This window comes from Ixodes scapularis, unplaced genomic scaffold (genome assembly GCF_016920785.2).
Source record: "Ixodes scapularis isolate PalLabHiFi unplaced genomic scaffold, ASM1692078v2 PGA_scaffold11__112_contigs__length_91849675, whole genome shotgun sequence".
NCBI classification, from domain to species: domain Eukaryota; kingdom Metazoa; phylum Arthropoda; class Arachnida; order Ixodida; family Ixodidae; genus Ixodes; species Ixodes scapularis.
In genome coordinates this window covers 3,147,081-3,173,165 of record NW_024609837.1, presented here as the reverse complement: position 1 = coordinate 3,173,165, position 26,085 = coordinate 3,147,081, and the positions used below count along the sequence as shown (strand labels likewise).

Genomic DNA, 26,085 nt, shown 5'->3' with positions numbered 1-26,085 from the left:
ACACGTCTGTATCTTTGGCTTCATGTCCCTAATGCCCGAGTCACACTACAGCGACAAACAGAGACAACCGACACCGACGAGCCTCAAACACGTGCAGCACGCACGCGAAGGTACCTTTGACAGGCTTCAGTTTCTCGGTGCTCGTGAAGTGAGCACGAGTGATTGGAAGCCTGTCAAAGGTACCTTCGCGTGAGTGCTGCACGTGTGGTCTATTTTCACTATATAAAAAGTTCATTAACACATTTTATTTAATAAGCCCATCGACCTTTATGATTAGCCTCGTACACTATGCCCCCCCTAGCCGTATAACGCACCTGCTCAAACCGCACAAATGTAGCTTTCACGGCTTTTTAAAACAAATCTAAAAAGCTTACAAAAAAAAAATTGGCAGACACACTAAAGACCGCTAATGTGCAGGAATGCAAAAGCATTCCTACACGCAGCGCATTTCCTCGGGCAGTGCGCCACGTCTTGCTTTCGCACACGACGCTCCGGCGTTGACATCACGCTCTCCTACTGCGCACGCGCGGCGAACCCTGCCGGCTTCACGACGGCTTCCGAGAGGAAGCATCTGCGTTGCTGTACTTTTCTTTGTGCTTTATTTCTAAAGCTCGTTCGCTTTGACCTGGAGCGCACCCGCCGGCTTCCGTGACGAAGCACCGGCGTTGCTGTGCTTTTTCTTGTGCTTTATTGGGAATGGGAATTTAGGTGCCGTTTTTCTGCTACAGACGGTTACAGACAACGCCGGCTTCGCTCCATGGGACCAGTTCATACCTTCGCATAAAAAAAAACAACTATTTTTTAGGTTAGGTTAGTATTTCTTTTGCAAAAGAAAAATGTGTGCTGTATACACAACTGGCTATTGTGGTTATCCCAATTACTGTGTTTAATCCGCGGCGACCAATGTGGAGTTTCTCGTTTGCCTTGTGGGAATGGGTCTTTACGGTTGCCGGAACATAAATTGCCCAATAGAATCAGTCCCATTTAATGCGTTCGAAGGCGGTTAGTTCTGTCAGCTGTCTTTCTCACCCTGATCACCCCTTTGTTTTGCCTCTGCGCAGTGCCTCCGAAGCAGCCCCTGATCCTGGACGAAAACGGGACCGCCATCGAGAACATGACTCGTCCATACTTGGAAGGAGACGACTTGACGCTCACCTGTGACGTTTACGACGGTTAGTGAGAGCCTTTCACAATGTGTGGGGACGGAAAGATACGAACTTGAGCCATTTCCAGGTTGGATTACAATGTCCCTTGAATGCGATGAACGTCGGCACCAGAAAACGTGACAATAGGTTCTGAGCGTAAAATGGAGTTAAAGCGACTTTTTTATTCAAAAGTAACGTCAGCAAGCGTCCGCCAGCATTCTGACTTTCACTTCCTTGATACTCAAATCCACACCGAGGTTTGTGGTGGTTTAGTATGGATGAGCATCGATCTTCCGTGTTCCGGCAGTCTGGTGGAAGGAGGTGAAAGCTACGGCCTCTGCGAGTCAGCTGGAGCGATGAAGGGAAACATGTGAAGCACTTCCACAAGAGGGGTTTACTTCCCATGTGGAGTTCGGTTCTGTGTATTCGACAGAATTACGCCGGGACTTTTTTTTTTTAATGTCCCATGGAGCGAGCCGACGTCATCAGCTTTGAAACCGCGCCAAACGGCACCTTAAATCCTTTTTCCAAGTGAAGCCAGCTCCGAGCTATGAAACCACGTGAAAAGGGTAGCCAATCGGCACCTAGTTTCCCCGATCTCAAAGGAGCGGAGTAAAGTTAATGGATTTCGGTTTCGGTCCCACTGACTGGCGCGCGTCGACGAGGCTCCCATTGGCCGCTGCGCTTCAGTTTCAACGACCGCCACCCCATGGCGCTGCGTGTCCGCGAGGCAGCGGCTACATCGCTCCACGCCCAAGGTCAGCGCGCCGAGGAGAGCTAACGCGCGCGCTTGACCGTCGGCGCAAGTACGCTGCAGATAAAGTAAGGGAGCGGAAAAATGACGTGCATGCTTTCGCATTCACAACTCATAAGAAAAGCTTAGGTGTACCTCGAGGCATTTCTTCTTTGTATTCACTTCTTGGCAGTGTCGCCATGGCTAGAGGGTCTGTATATAAGCTCCCCTAGAAGACAGAGTTGCGCGTTCATCCATCTTGAAATTCAAAGTTACGCGGGAAAGCCACTCTTCACGGACTAGGGGGGCTATGTTGCGCTTTTTGCACTCCCAGGGGAGCTATGTTGCGCTTTTTGCACTCCCAGGAGACTAGGGAGAGGGAAGTGACGTCAACGACAGAGCAAACGCAGATTGGGTGCTGATTTCGTTTTCTTCTGTCAACATCCAATCTGCATTTGCTCTAGTCGTTGACGTCACTTCCCTCTCCCTAGTCTCCTGGGAGTGCAAAAAGCGCAACATAGCCCCCCAGGAGACTAGGGAGAGGGAAGTGACGTCAACGACACAGCAAATGCAGATTGGGTGTTGATTTCGTTTTCTTCTGTCAACATCCAATCTGCGTTTGCTGTGTCGTTGACGTCACTTCCCTCTTCCAAGTCTCCTGGGAGTGCAAAAAGCGCAACATAGCCCTCTAGGCCAAGTGGATAGGCCTAGTCCCGTCGAGTTCGTGTGCGGTGGTATACTAACGTTCCCATGGCTCCGCAAGTGTTCTCCGTCAGCCTTTGATGGTCACACGCCTGATGTCCACGTTTTTGGCTTGCAGCATGGTGAGAAGCGTATCCAAATGGGCCGGAATCTCGAAAGACGTAGGCGGGCAGTGGACCACCATCTGTCTTCGTCGTCGTCGAAATGCCTATGTTAATGATACATGGATAATATACCGAATATGAATGGATGATATACGGCCTCATGCAAAAGCAAAGAACATAAGCACAGTTGGCTAGTGGCATAGTTAGCGGCTAGCTGCTAACAGAGCTGTGGAGCGGCCGTAGTAGAGCCTTTCCTTCGTAGCATTGGGTTTTTCTTTGTCACGTGATTGATTTCAGCTAATAGCGGAGCGGCGGCACGTGGAAAAAGACGCGTAACTCTTGCTGTCCTACGGGGTGCCTATTTAGGAGCTCTAGCCATGGCAGTCTCAATGCTACCTTTTTGTTTTGCACATTACGACAGTCTTTTTTTTAATTTCATACGATGCAATCAAAGGCCCATCTCAAAAGCATAATTGTACGTCAAGCTTTGGCAGAATATAAAAAAAAACACCCATAATCAACTGCAAGCCCAGCATTGACTGCAATACGTCAGTAAAAAAAAATAGAAAAAAAAAATTCAGACTTTTGTTTTGCTTTTTTTTTTTTTTTCAATGCCCACCGACGCACATAATAAAGACGCGTCCAGTGACGACATTTGGTGAGGTTAAACCCATTCGTCGTGCCCTTTCCCCCCTAATGTTTGTAATTTTTTTTCGAAAACTTTATTTGGTAAATAAACAACTTGGCTCTCCTCGAAAACCCCGTCAACCAGAAGTCGCGTCGAGAATCCAGCTGCAGCGGATTGCGTTTTCCACCCTGGGAGTCGTAAAAACGCGACGAACATTTGTCTTCGTTGGTAGAGAGATCCCAGAGCCGAAAGGTCCTCCCCCCCAATAACCCCTAGAAGATAAGGCAGGCGCCTTTCCCCCTCGCCTCCCTCTCCTCCTTCGAAACCCGCTCCAAAAATGGGCTCACGTTCGGATCAGCGAATAAGAGCCAAAACGATCGTAGAAACTATGATGTTGTATCGTTCCCAGGGTCGACGTCTATCGTCGTCGTCGGCTTGCGAGTGACGTTGTGCGCTGCTCCGAAACCGATGGCCATCGTCGCCGATGACGCTCCGAGTCCGTTTTGGAGTCTGAAAAAAAAAAAAGTGCGGGCAACTGGGTCGGGGCCTGCATTATAAATGACGCGGATTGAGCGAGGGCGAGAGAGAGAGCTTGCTTAGCGGGACGCGCATGGTATCGCGCATGTCGTCGACTGGAGGGCGAACGCGTGTGTTTGGTGGCGACCGAGTCACGCTTCGGCGGAGGTTTCGGGGCATAAAGAATGGATGGTGGCTGCTGGTGGGGATGGGGAGGGTATTTTTGCCGAAGACGCCGGTTCGAGATGGTTACGGCTGCGCTCTTTTTAAACTTCGTAAAAAGGAGAAGGGGAGAGGGGAGCGTTAGACTGGCGACATGTGTGTCTAGGTTTTAGTTTTCTTAAAAAAAGGGGGGGGGGGATTGATTTTTTTGGGAGCTGATGATTTAGTTGTGCAGGATCAGATCTATTTGTCTCGAAAGCGAGCGGAGTTTGGCGACTCTTCACCGTTAAAAATGTTTGTGATAAGGAGAAAAATGTCAAGACAGTTTTCTTGTTAATATAACGGCGCGGTTCTGTAGAATCGATGCTGCGTATGCTTGGGGCTGCGTGGACGAGTGAGTTTGGGGTTTTCTCGTAAAACATAGTTCTCCGGTAAATGAAAAAAACAAACAAAAAAAAAACAATAATAACAACAACAATATAGTTCTTGTAAAAAACCCAATAAAAACAGTAAACAGAGTGAAAGTAAGAGTGCATTGTTTTATTTGAACTAAGGAATTGGAGCTTTGTCTATTCTTACGCGAACTTATGGAGGAAAGTGATTCGCGGGGCCGCGGGAAAACGCAGATTTATAAGATTGAGAAAAGAAACTTACCACTCGCTGTGTGCATGTAGAGAGGGTAGTTTTACGTGGGAAACTATTTTTACTCGGGGAATCTAAAATTGATTACGAAAGAACCCTTTTTTGCTTTCGACTGACACGGAAGCACTTACGGAGCAAGCGGACAAAAACAATCTCTACAGTTCATTCTTTAGTACTTAAACATCACACGCAATTTCAATGAGTCAGGCCTCCACGAAACGTCTGAAGACCAAGAATATTTTTAGAAAGTTCCATAACACACGCTAGTTCTCATTTTCAAGAGAAAACCCTGTTGGTTACATGTCTGAAAACGTTTTTCCCACAATGTTTCAAGCATAGAGTGGATATTTCTACAGAAATAACAAGGACGTAGCAAATTTTGTTCTACAGAAACTGCGCGAAACTAAAGTCAGAAGAAAACAAAAACTTAAAGCAAAAGTTTTTTTTTACTGGTTATTTTTATTTCCGACACAGCTTCGGATAACTGGCAATCATGATTTTAAGCACGCAGATGAGAGCATTGTCGTTACTCTGAAGCATAGTTTATTCAGTCGCTCTGGTTGTGACAGTGCACTTTTGGTGCTGCTTGTCTTCATCGGATTGTAGCCTTGGCTGCGGTCGACTTAAGTTTAAACAAAGTATAGTGAACGGGCTCTAATCATTACTAGGGGGGCGTTGGATAACATGCGTAGAGAGAGATGGAAAGAGCAGCGATGTGGCACTTTTGTTTCTGCTTTATTGGTCCCACCGTGTCATAGCGCCCACTGAGTTCTGGCATAGCCTCCCCTATACTCACAAAGTCTGGCAGTTCAATGACGGAGTCATAGAGTTCCCAGTCGCAGATGTGGAGAGCGAAGATGTGGTAGCAAAGAGCATTTCTCGGGGAACCTGGCATTGAGCGCATAGCTTTTGCAGCAACGAGGACCCGAAACATTGTTTTCAAACCCGACGAGAAAAAAAGGCGGTAGCGCGAGGAACATGAGGAGCACGAGCGGACATTCCATCGCTCGGGAGAAGTGTGTTTCGGCGTCTCGCCGCAGCGGGGCGCCTGTCACCTGGCTCTCCTCTCATCCGTTGTCTGCCGCTCTATCTTTTCCATTATGGCGGCTGCATCTCGTGGTGATCTGCCATGCTTTGTCAGTATAGAGGAGGGTATGGTTCTGGCTTCTGAGGAAACAGAGTATACACGAACTCAACCCTCCGTCGTCTGTTCGCTGCGGTGGCGCTGCTGCCGGTAGTACGAATGCGCAGATGCTCCATTTCGTGCGTTTCTAGTTTCTCCGCAGGCGCAGTGTCCACACTCGGTGTGGGCAAACGAGAGCTTGTTTTTAATCGACGCGTTGGTGCGCAGTACTATACCGTTGGAGTTGGAACCCTTGTTTTGTCCATCGCTCTCCCTCCGTACAGGAAAACCTGAACCCATGGTGACCTGGTGGCGAGGCGCTGAATTACTGCAGCAAGTGCTGAGCCGCACCCCAAACGGCAACCCTCGAGCCACTCTGTTCCGGCTCAAGCTGACCCGCGAGGACTACTTGGCCAAGCTCACGTGCACCGCCGCCAACAGCAACGTCACGGAGCCGGTCTCCACGAGCATCACGGTGAACATGTACTGTGAGTGGATCCGTGGGCCTATTAGTCAAACCGTAGTTTAGCAGTTTAGGTAAAAGAGTGGGTTGCGGGGCTTTTGTTGATTCATCGACATAATAGGAATAGCATACACAGACGCGAGAAAGTCATGAAGAATTAATCAAACCTTAATAACACAGCACAAAAAAAAAAGTTGGCGCCAAGATATACACTGTGAAGGGCTTTCTTCTGTGCACCGCATTTCCTGGAGACAGGAAGCTGAGGTTTTTTCTCCGCTTTGTGGCTTTTTTTTTTTTTTCGGAGAGGGGGAGGGGGCGAAGCTATTTTTTGCCTTTATCACAAATAAAGCCTTGGAGCGTTCTCATTACGTAGGTCCGGACCCACACGCTCTGCCGGCTGTTCGCTAAGTCCCCGCTATTGTTGTCAGTTCCTAACCTTTCGAAAACACGATATATGTAGACGACAGTGAGGAGGCGGAAAAGCCGAGGTTTTTGCGGGGTTGATGTCCCCACAGAAAACGTACGCAAGCGCTGGAACTTTCACGCTTAAAAAAAAAGAAATACAACGTTCACGTTTTTTTTCTTTTTCTTTTTGCTGTGCACAGCAGGAAACGTGTCTTGTTTCGACGGCCCTTTACAAGAAAAATTGCATGGTGCCACGGGTGTTTGCTCACGCGTGCAACGACGTGCATCATAGCGCGTGAAGATAACTTTGCCGTGTTTTCACGTGCACGTGTTAGCTCTCACGAGCAGAAACATGTTGGCGTCCAACTCAATTGCGAGTGGCGTTCCCACTCGCAATCCCTCATGAGCCATTAGTTCAACCAGACCGGCTACAGGTCGGAGGCAGAAATCAATAACCGTTTTCACAGACGCAAATCAAGACTAAGCAACGCGTAGGAAAAGACCAATCAGAGCACCGACAGATTGGCGGCGGTAAATCGGCGAACGCTTACACCGAGGCAAATAAAGCACAACGGGCGGCAACGCGGAAACAAGACAAACTCAAAATTGAACACGTTATGAGAATCGATCGGTCGGTGAAAATACGAAGAGAAAATCAGCGATCTTCTCTGAGGGACGAACCGGGGGAGGGGGGTGCTCAAATCCCTGTTCCGCTATTGCAATTAAACTCGGGAAGCAGTAGCATAGCGAGGCGCGCGCGCAGCACCATTGTTCAAGAGACGACACAAAGGCTTCCTTTCTGGCGAGCATACTCTCTACGCTGCTGTGACGGCCCCAACCCGACATTTTTACAATGGCCTTCGCGTTCAGAAAACTGTCGCGAAAGTCGGGATGGGGGGCGGGTTGGACCATTTCTGTACCACGACGCTACGACATCCGTTGTTCTCTATGGAAACGGGAAGGGGGGTCCTGATCAGAGCCGTAGCACGTTGTTTGAGCAAAGGATAACAGCGATCGCCCGCGCGCCCCTTTGAGGAAGACGACGCTGAAGTAGTCCTATACAAAAAAGCGACCATTGCTTGGCTATAGTCGTTGCAGGCTTTCGTAGAGGACTGTAATGTACGAATTGAACGTCGCGGAGTCGGTCGTTGAAAACGCGTTTGGCTCGGCTGGTTCGCTATGGGTCGCGGAGCATGCGGACGGCGTATGCAAAGATCGGACGATGTTGTCGGGTTCGTAGAACGAGCGCCTTTTTTTTATATTTCGTCTTTGACTGGTGAAGGGCATCCTTTGATGTCGCGTGCTGCTGCGGGCAGAAAAGGCTGTTTTGTTGTCCGAATGTATGCGGCCCCAAGTTTATGCGACAAATGAGTCGATTTGTTTGTTCTGTTCTCTTCTGTTGGCCGTACCGTAATGGTATAGAAATGGGCGTAAAAAAAGTGTTGGCATACAGGCTTGCATCTTTTTAAGCTGCGGCAGTGGCAAGATATCTTGTTAAAATCGCATTTAGGGTTAGACGCACATATCATTTTTAAAATATTATTTAATATTTTTGTGACAATCTAAAACTACCGAAACTTTGTCGTTGAAACGTCTGTGAAATGTGCGCTTGAATTACTTGAATAGTGAAGGTAAAAACAAAGTGTGTTCGAACTTTGTATCTAGCGTTTCAAAATCGGAAGCATGTTATGCGAGATGTTGGTGCGTTATTTTGCAATTTTAATTGTAGCGCATGCAAAGATTGTCGTGAATTGTTTTTATTTAGGATGTTTGGCAGTGTCTGAAAATAACACAACATCTTGTAACTTGAACGTATAGAAGAGATATTGTTATGTAATTGTTCTCTGCCATCCTAATTGGAATCCGATGATATTCGTTTCAACATTTTATTTTTCAAAATGATTGCCATTTAAATTGTAACCAATAATTTTGTTAAAAAGTCATTAAAATTTATCTGGTTGCGTAGTTATTTTAGAAATGTTAACGATGGCAAAGAGGATTGACATTTGATGTGTGTTCCACTTGCCGGAACTCCATTCTCAGGTTTCCTAGTCAGTGTAAGCCGTCATGTTCCATTTAACACTCAAATTTTTTATTAGCAGGAAATTCGAACTGTCTTTGTGAAACATTTATTGCCATTTGCGATATATATTTTAGGCCTTGGAGTGAGTTAAGAAATTCACGGAAGCACGGAGCGATATCACCTATAGGCGTCATTAATTTTTATTCGTATCAGTAGCATTATTTGCGCAATACTCGCAATGTGGAATTTGATTTCCTGCTAGATGCTTATGCACCAGAGCAAATACACAAATGTTCATATTTAGGATTGGAATATTGAGTACATTAGTACGGTCTAGCAACTCAGCTCACCCGCATAGTATTTGTATACAGGTTGTTTACATTTAATTCAAACAATTGAATAAAAGAAAAGAGGGATGAGAGTTTGAGGAGTGCCGTTTTTGTCATGTATTCAAGGCTTCGCGGACATTAAATGAAGGGATAATCGTTATGCTAAGTTCACTATTTAACTACTCGTTAGTCAACTTTTTAATGAGTGATTTTGGGGGATTTATTAAAAATGCAGTATTGAGGGCAATTATTATAAGATGCGAGACTAATTTAAAGAATTCGAGAAAAAACGAATGGTGCTAGAGATATTAATAGAACAATTTTCGAGTTTTCTTGCTAGTTCATAACTTGTTGAAGATGATCACCTGTTAATTTATTTTTGCCTTTCTTTGTGTGTGTATCCCCCTTCCCCCTCCCCTCCCATCTTCCCCCTCCCCTCCCTTCTCCCGCTTTAATACCGAAAGACGCTGCAGTTGGGCATAAGCAAAGCGCATAAACCCTGGTCACAATGACGTTTAGAAGGGTGACGTTGTCGCTCAGGTCCCGACGTCGGCGCACCCACCCAGGACACGCTGCCGAGTTGTTGACATGATTGAAAGGACGACGCCACTTTTCCAAGCGTCATTGCGGACAGGGCTTGGGACGCTCTTTTTGAGCGCGTTTTTTATACCGGGCAAAAGAACAAGAACACTGATAGATTTATATCTCAGAAACCATTACCTTTTTGCAAATGCTCTTAATTGGTCCGGCCTCTAGTACCCTGAATACTACAATTTAAACATAACCTGTAAAACAAATACTTATAAAAAGTTAATTAGGAGATTCTAGGTAATTAGTCAACTTGCCGTGACAATCTTAACTCATATAATCTCCCTCGAGCCTGAAAAAGCACAGTGTGAAGACAGAACTCGTCTAACTTTCAGCCACTTAAAAAAAAAAAAAAAAAAGTGTTCGAAATAAAATCATTTACCCTGTAGTTTTTTTTATCTTCATTTTGAAACATCAGCAAAAAGTGAGCCGGACGTTATTCATGCATTCCGAACGTGAGATCGGCTCGGGATCGTAATTTGATTAATACGAGTCACCAACAAACACAAGTTACTATACTTTGTTTTCAATCAAACGGAAAATTTCGCCGAAAGTGTGTCGTCTTTTGTGCGTTTGCCTCCAGATAAACCAATTTCGCGCAGTGAATACGGCGTAATCCTCAGCTTTGTTTGGCGGAATACGACGTAATCCTAGGCTTTGTTTTGTGTGTGTAATTAGATTAACCAGGAATTGCAAACGCACAAAGGCGACGTTCCCCGTGACGATGTACTTACAGTGCACCTTGGTGTCTCCACCGTTTGTTCGAAAAATAAAACTTTGATTACTTTAATTCTAAATGGTCGATGTTAGTTACTTGACCGCTCTGGTTAACTACTAGTAAATTCTACCATTCGTTCTTTGTATCTTCCAGTGCAACCGGTGTCGGTGGAAATCAAGGGCCCCCGCGGTCCCCTGTCCGCCGACCTCTCGGCCCAGGTCATCTGCCAGGTGAACGGGTCACGTCCTGGCGCCTCCGTTCACTGGTTCCTAGGGCCGTACCAACTCAATGACACCGAGACGCACGTCATGTCTCCCAACACGACCCTGGGCGTCCTCCACTTCGTGCCGTCGAACATGGATCACGCTGCCAGGCTCCGCTGCGTTGCGACTAACTCCGTTCCCAGTCCGCGAAACCTGGTCCTCGAGGACTCTTGGAACCTGGATGTTCACTGTGAGTGCCTCGAACCAATAGCACCTAAAAGACAAGTCCTACTTCTTTCTCCCCCCCGCGAACGTCTTAAGTAGAAGATCTGCGAAGCGCCCATTAGCTTTGATCTGCATCGCCGCATGCGGAGCGCGACGGTATGCGGAGGCAAGTCGTCTGCTTCTTGTGCAGGCGTTGCGGTGACGTCAGAATGACGCCAAGCACTGATTGGCTCCCACTAAAGGGCAGTGAGTGGACCTCGAAGCAAGCTGCCTTGATGCTTACCCACTATGCTTCAATCGGAGCCAATCAAAGCTCGGCGTTCTGACGTGACCACAACCCTTGCAAAAGAAGCAGACGAACTTGTGCTCCGTATATGCACACGTCGACGCCAAGACGGACGCGTCTGCTACTTAGCGGGGACACTCGTCGAGCTTTAGCATGTTTACTGCTTGAGGCGGTTCAGGAATCCACAAACCGTGACGTGATGCACAGGCCTTGACTTTTAGGTGGTGTATTGTTTGAGCTTGTAGTGTAGTTTGAGTAACCATCCACACTAGATCCAGGGGCTGAAATGCAGTATATATTGTGTCCACGTCCACAGTGGATACACGCATATTAAATCCAGAATACGCTGAGTCCTAGTCTTCACTGAATCCAGCTTTGAATTCGGTATAGATTAAGTTTTTGTTTACACTGAATCTTGTGTCTTTAATCCAGTGTTACTTTAGATACGTCTCAAGCAACACCGAATTCAGGCGTTGGTTGTGTCGTTGTCACCACCGAATGCTGCGTTTTTAGCCATAGAGCCTGCCGTGGTGTGGGGTCGCGTCGGTGCTCTTTCAACCGACTATACTACTCCATTTCAGCATAATATGACATATGACGAGTGCGAAGGCTTGCGTGACCCAATCAAAGCAATGGAGCGAAGCACATGACAGCTGTTCACAGAAGGAATTCGTGCCCTCTGATGGCACCTGGCCACCTGGCTCGGCTGATCCTGAGGAAACCCTCTTCCACAGACGGACGCTCTGCCAATCGTCTACCAACTTCGATGAAACTGTAGACAGGATACAATTACCGAAACAAAATTGAGAGTTGCTGAGCGATGCTAAGTCAGTTTTTACCTATTTCCGCACTGGCTCATATAGATTCAGAGGTGGCGAAGCCGAAAGCGCGTGTACGCTCACCGAAGTATAATAAATTCCTAGAAATGTTTCGAAGAGGGAACCTCTATCAAGGTTTCAACCTGGCGCCTTTTGCTGGAGACCAAATCAGGACCCTAGCACCACGGGAGCGATTTGAAAGTTGTCGGCAAGGGTGCATTTGGCAATAGGATTCCTCGTTAACGTGTCAAACGAACACTGTTTATAAACAAATGATACTCTCGTGAAATGGTATGAAGTTTTGATACCTTAATTGTCCGTCGCCAAACTGTAGTAAGAGGGGTAGATCGGTTAGCATGGAAATCGACACGACGTATATAAGGACTCTGCTGAATACAAAAGTGATTGAGCCTTTTCTTCTTGTTGATTTTAAAAACTGAATAAAGATATTCTAAAATGAGTCGGTCGATCGAATTGGGATTCAGCTTTCGAAAAGAACGCCGAGCAAGTGATCGACCGGTGAGCATTTCCATGAGCTTCTTTGTACCTGCGGATCAACGTACCTATCATTTGGAGAGGTACAAATGACGTTTCGTTCGATTAAATATTGTAAATGTTTTGTAGGGGTGACAACTGAAGTCATTAGAAACAATCTCTTACAAGTGGCATTTTTTAAATCGTTTTAACCTCTGCTTTTGGTTGCACTTCTTCGAACCATAAACATCAGCGAAACGGAACCTTGCTAGCCGTCCTCGTAAATATTCGGAGGTGCTATCTAGGTTAATGTAAAAGTGATGAAATTAGACTTTCAAGGGCTATCATACAGTTGTTAGCATTGTGGAACTTTCGATCATATGGAAATAGAAAGCTTGAGTAATGGACACAATCATAGCATAATATCACTTTTTGGCATACGGATTTGTCTATTCTAATCTTCGATACATAATAATTCATTATGTTACTTGAAGGGAACGACGAACCACGATTAGATGGCCACTAAAGCACCACAGACGCAAACACGCACGCATACAAACAAAACAAAACGAGTCTTATGTTATGCCCAGAGCCTTTTATACTGGGAGAGTTCGGCGGGTGGGAGGGGCTTACGGCCCGCTAGGTCTAGCGGACTCAGCGGGCGCCGCTTCCGCCATGATGTGCCTCCCGGAGAGTGGGTCCCCATTGACACGCGATGTATACGCGTGTAGGTTTTGCCGTTTGCGCTTTTGTTGGCGTAAGGAGAAAGTCGAAAAATCAAGCATTTTGTTACGTTAATCATACGTTAATCCTAAACTTACCTCGCACAATCGAGAACTCGGCTTCCAGTCAGCCCTTCTTGGTTTCCCAGATCTTGTGCCTTGCGCGGTTTTCTTTTCCTTGCGGGAACCGGTGCATCCTGAACCCCTTTTTCGCGTTGTTCGAGCACCCAACGGCACTGCAGCCCCCCATTTCTTTTTCATCTAACGTCTGGCAGAGTGCAGCGCAGAACGATCATTTTCATCGTCGTCTCTCGCTCCATGGACTCTAGTGAGCCGACTGCCTGCTCGAGTCAGTAGGGCAAACGGGTTTTATCAGCCGCCACCAGCCTTACACCAACAGGGGTGAAGCTTGCAATTTAAGGTTATAATTATAATGCAATTAAATGCAAAGGTGCAATCAAGCTAGACGGCAAGGCACATCATGGCGGATGCGCACAGTTGCCAGACTGTTTGATCAGTGCTGCCAGACTGGCGGCTGGATCAAAGAACCGCCGAACTCTCCCAGTATAAAAGGCTCTGGTTATGCCGTTTTACTGAAAGAGGGCGAGAGAGAAGTAGGAAAGGGCTGCCACGCGCTTTCCTCTTTCCTGGTTTGGAAAAAAGGAAGAAAGACCCGAATGGCAGTCATGAAGCCTTGTTTCATCGCACATCGTCATTTTTGCACGCTAACAAAAGCTGAAAAAGGTCAGCTTCAGTCACAAACCAGCACGGTCGCAGAATCCGAAGTACTCCAGGCGGCGCTGCGGTATTCAGAATGGTAAAGCCCCTTCATGTTTTAAAAGTAGCGCAAGGTGCGTCGATGCAGGAGGCGCGTGGAACGTGCAGCCCCTGGGAAGATCATGGCGGCACAGCGCGGCTCTGATCTAGATTTCAGACGCCATGTTCTTCCCAGAAGTGGCGCGCGGCACGTGTCCCGAGCATTGCCACAACAATGAATGGCGCCACTTTTCCCGGGATAGAGGAGCTTTACAAAATGGCGCTGCCCACGAAAAACAAAAAAAAAACAAAAAAACAAAAACTCTCTGTATATCCTTTCTAAAAATTAATGTCATCCAGAGGTTTAACAAAAAGCCATGTGTACATGGCTTGCACTGACTTCACATCGGCGGGTAGTGCGATGGCCTTGCTGCTAGCGCGCACGTTTTTGAGCATACGTTTTACACCATTGATGTTCGTTTTCTTGGCAAAAAAGGAAGGAATGACACTAGAGTGTTGCGATGACAAGTCATGTATACTATAGCAACTGTACATGGCACCTTTAGCTGCCACAGTAGCGCTACCCATTTTCCCTTGCCGCCTCTCGCAGCGATTGGTCTAGCGCGGTACCATAGCAATCGGCCAAGTTGTCTCAGTGTCTATTAGCGCCGAGATGTTTCGGTAGCGCCTCCTTGTGGTTTCCTTTCGTGACATCGCGACCAGGATGTGCTTCGTAGTGATTGACAGGATTTTCCGCTGCCCCCCCCATGATCTGCAGGATATGCCTCGCCATGAACCGGCGATTGGGCAGGTGTTATCATGATGCAGGAGGTTATGGTGATGATGATGATGATAATGCAGGAGGTTATGGTTTGGCCACTGGAGAACTTCGACCACAGACGATGCCGGAGGCTGCTGCCTCGTCCGCTCGCGCGACTAGCAGGCTCAGTCAGACGCGAAGACTAGGCGCACCGGATGTCGGGAAAAGAGAGACACTATACTTGTTTGCCTGTTGGGCCGAACAGCCAACAGGCGAATTCAGTAGGAATGGGCGGGGCCACTGATCTGTGGGCGGGCCTTGGAGCGCGCCGTGACCTCCGCTTTCAAGGAAAGGGTGAGCACAAAGGAGCCATCCCTGGAAAACGAGGGAAATTCTGCAACTAAAATAAAAGATAAAACGACGAAAAACAAAAAAAAAGTTAGAATGTTACTGAAATAGCAAAGTAAGGATTAGAGTTAAAGGATCTTGTGACGCAAGCAAAAGAAAGCTACTGTGGTAACGTGCTCTCACGGTTCTTGAGGAAGACCCCACAGAACTTTTGGCTTTTCTTTTCGACTCCGGAGGAAGAAACTTCGCAAGAATTAATCAACAATAAAGTCGTCACTTCTCCTTTTGTCCTTTTACGATTGCTGAAGAATTCAAGAAATACTCCCAGTTTGTCTTTACGGTGTCACGGCGGTAAAACCTGTCTACGTACCCGACGACTCACAAATGCCAGAGTTGTTTTTGTCAGAAAGTGGCATTTTTTATCTACACTTAAATATAAGCAATAAAAAAAAAATACATCCGGAGCAGACAATATCTCCACCGCACTTTTGAAAAGACGTGCCGAGTGGGTGTCGCTGTATTTAGCAAAGTAGAAATTTGGGCTAGTTGGTTCATGATCAGTATATACAGCGCCAAAAAACGACAGGACAAAGACGAGAGTAAACAGGACGAGGCGCACTCGCAACTAAAGTTTATTTAGGAAAATAAATAAACTTTAGCTGCGAGTGCGCCTCGTCCTGTTTACTCTCGTCTTGGTCCTGTCGTTTTTTGGCGCTGTATATACTGATCGCTGTATTTATATTTAATTTTTCAAGCGTCCCTTCTTCACAGCAAGTTATCAGGAGACATGGCTATGTGCGGATATTGTGCCCATTTACAAGTCCGGAAACAAGATGGACCTTCAAAATTATCGCCCAATACCTTTAACAACGATATGCTGCAACCTTGTAGAACACAGAATTTCTAACTATCTAAAAAAAATACTTAGAAAAAAATAACTTACTGTACGAACACCAGCACGGGTTTCGGCAGGGTCTATCGACAGTCACGCAACCGATAGAGTGGACACATTAGTTTGCATCTGCTATAAACGGACAAAGTCAGGTTGACGTAATATTTATGGATAACTCTAAAGCGTTTGACCGGGTACCTCATGGCAAATTAGTACAAAAATTAACCTTATTGTGATTAAATCAGGTTTTGATATCTGGAATACGTTTTTGTTTATAAGGACGAATGCAGTATGTTAGCTGTACTAAAGTTTGCTCTTCCCCGTTAGCAGTTTACTCAGGAGTACTGCTAGGATCAGTGATGGAGCCCCTTTTATTCTTAATTGAAATAAATGATATCGCAACAAATTCCTATCCCTCTGTACAAGTTGAATTGTTCGCAGACGACTGTGTGGTCTTTCCAAAGGGGCTACATTTCAGAACTAGGAAAGTTTCAACCAGTCCCTGGAAAAAATATTCTCGTGGTGTAAGAAGTGGGTTGTGGTAATTCATCTGGATAAAACTGTCTCTTGCAGTATTAGAATAAAAAAAAAAGGCCCTAGACTTTCGCTGCTCTATAATCGGCATTGAACTTAATAAAGCAGAATAATTTAGGCAATTAAAGTTATTTTTGTTAATACCCTGCACTGGAATAGATACGTAGATTACAGACGCTCCAAGGCTTATCAGAAGTTGGGCTTTCTTAGAAGGCATCTTAGACATGCAAATAGAGATGTTCAATTAGCTGCATATAAATGCTATGTACGTCCGATTTTGGAATACGCGGGGTGCCTATGTGACCCATACAGGAAGCAGCAGGTTGCGCAAATTGGATGGATACACAATCTGGCACTTCGGTTTTTTTTTTTTCTGAATACAGGCGCGCCGAGTAAATTACAGCAATTTAGAAATGAAGGGCGGCTTGACTGTTTATAAAAAAGAAGGAAAGTGTCTAGATAAAAAAAAGAATATGCGCTGTAGCTAATGGCTTGACAAAGATTAATCCTGAACTGTACATTTTACCTTCTACATCACGCTTTAAAAGAACGAGCAATACGAAAGCAATTTCACCCTAACAGTACAGAAACAATGTTTTGAAATACTCTTTCTATTTTGCCGAACTTTAGTTGAGTGGAACACTCTGCTGGAGCAAGTTGTCAATTGTTGTAGTCCTGAAATATTTGCATCGCAACTGAATGGATTGTTTGGTCAAGTTGTGCTTGTGGAAATGTATATCTTGAGCATGTGTGGGTAGCTAAAGCCCACCTTTGCTCGCTTCAGGTGGCGAGTGCATGATTGAATGTCTTGTTTTCTGTCTGCTGTGTTTTTTCACTCGTGTGTTGACCGACAGGTCCACAGTATTTCAAATAATTGAATGGACCTTTTCGAAATACTGACGGCACCAGGCGGTGGCTCCACGAACTAAAAATCGAGGAACTGACCTACCTGCGCTACCAATCGATAATGGGAGCTACGCTACCTGTTGTTTCGCTCTCTGAGCTGCGTCGCGTGCCCAACACGACTTTAAAGAGGGAAATCCGTAGCGTCCACCCAAACGTCGTGTTTTTCTTTCCGTCCACTTTCTTTTTTTGTGTAACACAATTATATATATGCTGCAATTACGTGTTCTACTCGTCGATCTACAGCCTCGTTCCGAATTTCCTCGATTTTTCGTTCCGACTTCCACCGCTTGGCATCGGGCGCTCGCGCGTGCGCAGAACGCTTCTCGGAAAACGTCCATTAATAAAAATTGCGTCTAAGAACGTAAATATTGCGCGAAGTTTTTTTTTTTTATTTCGTAGTAAAGATTAGCGGAAAAAATACGTGACCCATCTCTTTTTTTTTTTTTTAATTTCAGTGTTTTTTTAGGTCAGAGTCACACTGCTCATACATCATACAAAAGACCTGGTGTTAGCTGCAAAAATGATGACGCAATCATGTGATGACACTACTCAAGCATGTTCGAAGCATGTTTGCTTACGTATGTATGCTTGAAACATGTATTAAGCCGCTTTATTTTTTACGTCCAATGTGACAGAACTGTCAGATACTGAAGAAACGCACCGCAGATATTGTCTGAAGACTCTTTGTATGATGTATTCGCAGTGTGTTCGCGGCCTTAGGCTCTTCTGTTTGGCTTTCGCGCCTCTTTGGAACGCTATACACTGGCCCGGTCCTTTGACGTCTCGAATACTGGTCCTCCTTCTGGAGCCCCAATCAGCAACACCACATCGAGACCCCGAGAAGTGTGCAGCGCCGCGCCACGCGGAGGCTGGTATACGCTGCCATCTACCCTCAGACTACGATGCGCGCCTGCAGTCCCTCGGTTGTCATATTGACTGAGCCATAGTCGTCGCTAGGGTGCCTACATGTTTCCGCCGCTCCGCTGTTTAGGATGGCGACAACGTTTGTGATACCTGTTGCCGACAAACCAGTGTTGCCTACCTCGTTACCATGGCAACCTCCGCTGTTTCGTCAACCATTTTGTCACACTCGCCAGTCGTGCGCTCGCGCTACTCCGCTAATCCTCGTCAGGGCTAGGGAGCGCCCACCGCTCTCGTTCCGACGGCGAGGTTTCGGCGTGCTATGCCGGTCTGTTGCGTTCCATTTTGTCGAGGGGACTCACGTTTCGACAAACGCAACGGATACTTCCAGATCGCAACTTCAAAGTATGAAACACCCGAATAAAGAGAGCGACAGCCACGACGACCGCCATCCCGCTGAGCCTCCGACTCGTCCGACTCCTCTTATGAACGGAAACGGAAGTGGCCTCACAGTGTTGCCGGTGTGTCTAGACTACAAAAACTCAACGTTGTGTACGTTTAGCGAAATATGAAGTGGGACAAAATGGCGGTGGGCGAGGATCTGGGAAAGGGTAACAAGAAGTTGGCGCCACCCTAAAGCGGAGCGGAAACATGTAGGCACCCTAGTCGTCGCATGGTGGCATGAATTCGCCCCTACCCGTTGCCACCGGGTCCCCTATGGCTGAATCATACTTAGCCTCGGTTCCACGGATCTCGAATCGCAGAGGGGGACCGGGACAAAGCCGTCCGCTGCGATTGGTGAGCTCAGCGCGGCTGACCAATCGCAGCAGACGGCTTTTTCTCGGTTCCTTGGTCCCGCCGTGTAGCATAGGGCCCCAGATCCCCCATTGCCACCTCGTGCTCGGACTCGACAACACCAGGCCTCCCTCTTCCCATCAGCTGTGGACACTAGCTCTTTCTCCCTTGGCGCACGCATATGCCACTGCCTCAGACCACTGACGACCTTAACGGTTTAACCAGAAGCCTTTCGCATGCTCTTCTGCACCATTAGTCACGTCGTTCTTTCCACTTGTAAATTCATTTCATTTTCATTTCTAATTTAAACTTTTTCCGTCTTTATTCCTAATTTATTTTTATTTCCTTGTGTGCTAAGGAGGTTGGTTAGTAGGCGCCCCTGCGTACGGGTTATACCTATATCTGCTAGCCGTGAAAGCCTCCTGCGCCTCCCCCTACCCCATTTTTATTGTGTCCAAATAATATAATGATTGACTGATTTTCTTTTTGATAGATAAGCCGCTGGTGCACCTCCGCCTCGGCAGCGGTTTGAACCCAGCGAGCATCCACGAGGGCATCGACATCTACTTTGAGTGCAGCGTCCGCGCCAACCCCGGGGTCAGCGAGGTCACGTGGCGCTTCAACGGCCGCGAGCTGCACACCGACGGCTCCCGGGGAGTCATCGTGAGCAACCAGTCGCTCGCCCTGCGGAGCGTGGGCCGCTCCAACAGCGGTTTCTACGCCTGCTCGGCCGCAAACTCGGAGGGCGAGTCCGAGAGCAGCCAGCTCAAGCTCAGGGTGTTACGTGAGTCCTCCCTGAGGCCGAAACGTTTTGCGCAGATGCAAATAGGGAATTTCAGACAGTTACCAGCCATGGCTACACCCTTTCATCACCCTTATTTTGAATAAAAGGGTAGTTTTATCGTAAAATAGGTCATAAGGGTTTTGCTGCAGAACCTTTAGGGTGCTACAGTGACATCATTAGGGTGCTGGTGAACACCATAAAATCTCAGGGCTAACACCCTAATGGTGATAGCCTTGAAAATTTAGTGTATTTTTCTGCCCTCTAAGGACGTTGCGTGACACCCTAAAGGTGTTACGGCAACTAGGGTTAGCTCTAGGACTAGCTGATTAACTCCCTCGAGGATGTAAGAAACTACGCAGTCACTGGAAGCTTAACAAGTGCAGGGCGTGACTCAACATGTTTACGCTTCTGTCTTCGTCACTTGTGCTTCAGGGATTCTATCGGCCAACGCTACCATCTCAATTAAAAGCGTGCGACAAGGAAGTGGCGCCACGGCGCGGCTCCGAGCAGAAGCATCTTCCATTGAAAACAACCGGACTGACATGGACATCCTGAGTGGCAGTCAAGCTTAGTTTCCAATGAATGTCAGCTTACCTGAGCAAAGTGCCATGTAAAGCGTTCAGGGCAATACACAGCGTTAACTTCTTTAACATCTATAGCGGAGCTGTTAAGGGCTAGTTTCCCCAGGATCGTGTCCCCCGCAAAGAAATGAAGACACCGAACTCTGGACACCCACTGCCATCTATGAGCGACGGCGGCAAGCCACGTTTCTGGTTGTCGCCATCGCTCATAGATGGCGGCAGCCTTTTCACTCTGGCGTGCCGACTTGAGGCCGGTCATTACCTTCCACTGGTCTTCCTTCTTCAGCAGAATGGAGAGGCTGAGAGTTTTTTTCTTCGGGATCTGGAAATTGAAAACACACAAATCCCGCCTATGCGGCCGCGAAACCGAGGGGGGGGGGGGGGGGGGGGGGGGGGGGGAAGGGGGCTTAGACGGCAACACAAGAAAGCAAAAAAAGATAAAACAAAGTTTGGGGCAGTATTACTTTTTGAGAAGCGAACACACGCAAACCAGCTGGTTAGAGAACGTCATCAACTTACACCCATATATTTTGAAGTTGATCGGTTGTCATTGTCTTGACGAAGATTATCTATGCAGGTGCTTGGCGGTGGTGCTCATTGTTGGAAGCCTGTACAGTGTTGTGGGGATTTAGCCTGTCGAGCCACGTCTGGTCAGATCTTCGCGACGTCATGTTCTCTTTTCTTGATATTTTTTGTTTAGGTGTAGTCGAATAAACTCGGCTGTTTTTTAGATTATCTGTTGCGCTGTGCGCTTTTTTATTTTCCCAGTTTCATGGTTTTAAGTTATGTCGACTTGCTACAGCTCTGCAATAGAGCAAGACCGTTGTGCACACTTTTGTCGGTTCGAGAAATCATATCTTTAAAACCGACATCGTGCAGCGAAACCCCTATAACGACGAGAAGCTAGCTGCATTTCAGTGAAGGTTTGTTGTTGCTTTTCTCAATTGGACGTGATATGCTACTCAAAATGTTCTTATCACCAGTTTTTTTAGGTTACTGAAACGAGTTAAGGATAGTTTAAAATAAATAAAAGATGGAGTTTTTTTTTTAAATATTGACGTGCCATTTCGTTGCTTTTAGAGAAATGACTGACGTTTCTGTACTAATAAAAAAACTAAAATGATGGCCAAGAAATTTTTTTTATATATGTTCTTAAACTGCATTGCACGACGCACATTTTATATATCTCGCGACGTTGTGCATAAAGTTGCTTGATGGTATATAATTTGTGAAATTGTTTCTAGAGCGTGTTTTTTTTATGTGTTTCGTAATTGTTTTTGCATAGAAATATAAAAATGCAATTTTTAATATTTCGTGTGCGTGTTGTAAATCGTCCGTAAAATAAATTGAAAAAAAAAAAGAACAACGTGCCTGCTTTGGTGTGACATTGGCGGCTGTAAAAATTACCATATTAAAATCTTGGCAATGCCCACGCCTGGAGAATATAAATTTTATAACTATGGGAAAATTTAGCTACGGAGTTAACATATATCTGAATGCTTATCCCAAGAACAGGGCTTTCAAACGTATTTGTTACAGAAATACTTAAAAAAAAGACTAAAACAGTCATTGTACCTCACAAGGCAGCCAATATCATTGTTTTGCCTGTAGTTTTGTCAGCTATAATAGAGTGGACGCTTTTTTACAACTGAGACTGCGTGATCATTGGAGCGCAGTACTTCCCGGCTAACCTGATTATAAAGGAAGCGCAATTATCGGATTTCCGGTGGCTAGCGGGACAGTGTTTAGGCCGGCACTACTGAAGGTGCACAGCTTAACACGCACCTCCTAGATAATGGCCATAGCTACCGAACATCTCATTAATGTTCCGAAGCGAGGGAAGCGCGTAATCAGCAATAAGAGCTCCGAATGGCAAATGACGAAGCGAGAAGAAGCCACGACCTGCGTTTTTTAGGACGTCAGTGACTGCAAAAGCATAGCCTGCTCTATACTCGCAAAGCCTGGCAGTTCGACGACGGAGCCATAGAGTGCCCGCACTCTAAGAAAGAATTGAGGAAAAAGGTAGCAACGGCGCGTCTTCCTCCCTTCTACTGACGCGCCCCCAAACGGACACGAGAAGAAGGGAGGAACGAGACGTTTTTCTCCTCCTCCCGGCAGACGGGTGAAAGCTTTCGCCCTTCCGACTCACCTTCTTTCGGTTTCGTTTTTCGAGCAGGTCGCGCACGTTGTTTAATAAATAGCTGTTGAGTTCATTGAGCTTCAGTGGCAGTGAAGGTCGCCTGCAATTCCGTCGTCTAGTGCGAATGCGCAGAACATTTCGGTTGCATTGACGTTTTTACCACTAATTTTATCAAATGAGCAAACGAAGCTGCTAGAAACAGCGAAGTTCCGGAGCGGTGCCAGCAGCGCTAAGAACGCTGGCTAAGATGGGCGTCTCTGGACTGCGGGACCCACGCGGAGCTACAGTAGCGGAACCACGCGGAACTGTGTCGAAGTTTTCGACGTCATGGAAATCGCAGGAAATGCGTCCAAAACAGGGAGGGTTTTGCTGCCGGCTGCCTGGGTGCCTTCCGTGCTGAGTTCGGTTCTGTTTTCCGATGCCGAGTGCAACCGGCAATAAACGTGGTTCTGTATTTCTTCGTGTCAGCAACAGCAGCTACATCGTGATGGCAGTGTTGTGCGTTGTGAACAAAAGACTGGAATTATCGCCGATGGGATCGTGTGTTCGCGTATCAGTTTGTAACAACAAGATGAGATGACGTAAACTGTCGGGCATTAATGCCGCTGGTCGGGCCGGGATCGGAGGGGGCAAAGTTTCGCAGGTTGACATTCCGCTTTACATTAAAGTGTTTAAAACCACTTGAGGGATTAGATACAATCGATCGACGTGAGGATAGTCATGTTGGAACGCTGGTCTGAACGGTAAGCTCCTATCGTACAGCGGCCATTGTGACTCTCGGTGGTCCCTTCCTCGAGAGCTATTGCGCTCTGGGGAAAGGACTGAACAGTACGAAATTATGACAGAAAGTACACTCTCCGGCAATATGAAAGACCCACTGGGAGCGCGTGGCCGAGGCGGTGGCTGGCGGGGGTGCTGCGAGCGCTCCGGGCAATTCCATTCTGCTTCGAGGGGAGGACGCTCACTCGGGGCTCAGCACAATCTGATAAGCGCGTTTCGCTGTATCTGAGCCCGAGTGAGCGTCCTTTCCTCGAAGCAGAATGGAATCGCCCGGAGCGCTCGCAGCGCCCCCGCCAGCCACCACCTCGGCCACGCGCTCCCAGTGGGTCTTTCATATTGCCGGAGATTGTACGTATATTTACAGTGTGGAATTTTAGCATTAAAAAATAATAGTAGGTAAAATCGAAAAAAAGCTACCCTTTATTTTGCTGTTTAAATATACTACGGTTCCTGGAGAAACTGCCCTCCAAGTGGCGCACTGGGATGAGCGCTAGAAGTTTTCGAGCTTGCCTCGGCGTAGCTCTGTACATTTAACACCTGCCGCAAGTTGCGGCTTTGACTGCATTCAAGCCGATCGAAAGGTGATTTCTCTTCCCGTGAAGCATCACTTCCAGCCGAGCGAATATCCGCTCTACAAAGATTAATTCAAGACGGCAATTGCAGCCGTGCGCGAACAGTACAGTTAGAAAAAACAAACACTACAATAGAAATACTGGCTATGACGTTCCGTGAGTTGAAACAAACCCGTGGCTTAAAACTGCATTGAAGCGGCTTGATTTATTGGCCTTTTATTAATTACGGCATAATCGAGCGTTTTCTTTTTATTAAGAGATTGATCCCCTGAGTCATTCAAAGTACTCTCAAAGGTATGACATTACTGGAAAAAATTCAACATGCTGGGAATATTTTTTATTGCTTAGGGTGTCACCGAAAAATTCCGTACGTTCAAAACGACCAGGATAAAAGACGGAAACGCAGAGCTTAGGTGTAGTGGGGGAGGAAGTGGCCGAGTGGGCTAACGCGTCTCAGCTCGGAGCGTGGAGCGAAAGCTTGCGCTGGGAACCTCCTGGGCTCGAGTCCCCGCCACCCTCGCCGGTTTCGATCTGGATGAGTTTCGTACCGGCACGCGTTCGTGTGATCACTACTGCGTGTTGCACGTTAAAAATCCCAGGGTAGCGGTTGTACCGCACTGGCTAAATTTCTCATCTACAGCTAAGAGACCGATTACCCGTTGAGGCGCATCTCCATCAAGGCTGTATAAACATACAGAGCAAGCCAATTTTTCCTTAGGTGTAGTGATCGGGATAGTGGGCCGTTGTTTTGATGTTTGTCCATGTATGTGTATACGCTCAATGTATGTTCACCTGATGCTTGTAATATGCGCAATGTGTCTACATGTGTGTATAATAGAGGTACTTGGAGATCCGGAAGCGCAAGTGGCGTGAGGAAGTAAATATTTTTTTCGTAGAACATGAATTGGGCGGTACCAAGCGCCACTTAGCCTAGCTATTTGCAATTACTCCGCTTGACCCCGCCTTCTTGTGGCAAGCGATTTAACCTTCTTTCACGCTACGCAATAAACAGCTGCTTCGAGCTTTTTTTTTTTTTTTGTGAGAGTGGCTTTTGGTTTTGCGCATTGGTTGTCCATTCTTCCGTGATGTGCGGTTGGCGAAGGAATTGTGACTCGAGGAACAGCAAAGATAAAACGTAAAAGGCGCGAAGTAACTGGGTATCGGTCGTCTCCGTTTAAGATCGCAGTGCTGACGACGAGAAGACTGAGTAGCTGCTTTTGAAACGTTAGTTTCTGTACTTGCGGGGGGGAATCTGGTTTCGGAAATAAACACAGTTCGCGGAAAGCTCGTGTTACGCCTTTATTTGCTGCTCCTCTCGTCCCGTACAAAAGACGTAGCGTCCTCTTTAAGCCTTATTGAGCTCGATTCGCTCGATTCGGGGCCGCCATAATGAGATGCAGGCGACGGAGCAACTTTGCTTCCCTGCTTCAGGGACGAAAGTTTCTCTCTTTTTAAAAGAACATAGGTTACAAGACCGTTCCTCCCCTTGGGGAGGACTATCGATACCCTTTTTTCTAAGAGTGCGGTCGCAGATTTGGAGCGCGAGGATCTGGTAGCACAGACCATCAAAAAGCCATTTCTCGGGAAACCTGGACGTCAGCGCACAGCTTTGCAGCGGCGAGAGCCCGAAACACATTTGTTCGGTCGGGAGAAGTGTGTTTTGGCGTCTCGCCGCAGCGGGGCGCCAGTCACGTGGCTCTCCTTTTATCCGTCGTCTGCGGCTCCACCTTTTCCATTTCGGCGACCGCTTCTCGTGGCGATCTGCCAGGTTTTGTCTGTATATACGAGGCGATGGCAGAAGCTGTTGTGTGAACTCCTTGAGTGCTGCTCCGAGCGAAAAGTAGACGGCGAGCCACCTTTTTATTATAGGAAGGCGTCGTATGTTCCTTTTACCCAGACGCTCCGTTGTGCCGCTCTCCGAAGCGACAGCATTCGCACGCCGTGGCCAAACACGAGACCGTGGAGGTGCACTGCGACATGGAGGCGGACCCGAGCGACGTGACTTTCACCTGGACCTTCCACCAAACGCATCGGAACTTCCAGCTGGCTCCAAACGCGTCGTCTTCGACGCTCGGCGCCAACCACGCCCGCTCCGTGCTTCCCTACACGCCCAAGGTGGACTCGGATTACGGCACACTGTACTGCTTGGCCAGCAACGCGGTCGGAGACAGCGTCGAGCCTTGCATCTTCCAGATCATTCCAGTCGGTGAGCGATGCATTGTCTACTGTCAACCTTCTTCGACTAGTGCCACACAGACTTGTACCTAAAGCGTTACTTGTATCTAGTTGCTTTTTTGGTAACGAAGTAACGACCTATAGCTACTTTTCGAGAACTAACGAGCTTTCGTTACTTTCTGACGAAGTAAA

At 47.1% G+C, this 26,085-nt stretch overlaps 1 protein-coding gene across 1 annotated transcript in view; it reads left to right on the top strand.

Moving 5' to 3' along the window:
- The window catches only part of LOC8043173 (hemicentin-1), a 55,580-nt gene that overhangs the window by 18,083 nt on the left and 11,412 nt on the right, over positions 1–26,085 (top strand). The window contains exons 3-7 of the mRNA XM_040502037.1: positions 1,062–1,172; positions 6,040–6,243; positions 10,435–10,734; positions 19,355–19,645; positions 25,616–25,924. Of these exons, the coding sequence (XP_040357971.1) occupies positions 1,062–1,172; positions 6,040–6,243; positions 10,435–10,734; positions 19,355–19,645; positions 25,616–25,924 (1,215 nt within the window). The remainder of the gene's footprint in view (positions 1–1,061; positions 1,173–6,039; positions 6,244–10,434; positions 10,735–19,354; positions 19,646–25,615; positions 25,925–26,085) is intronic.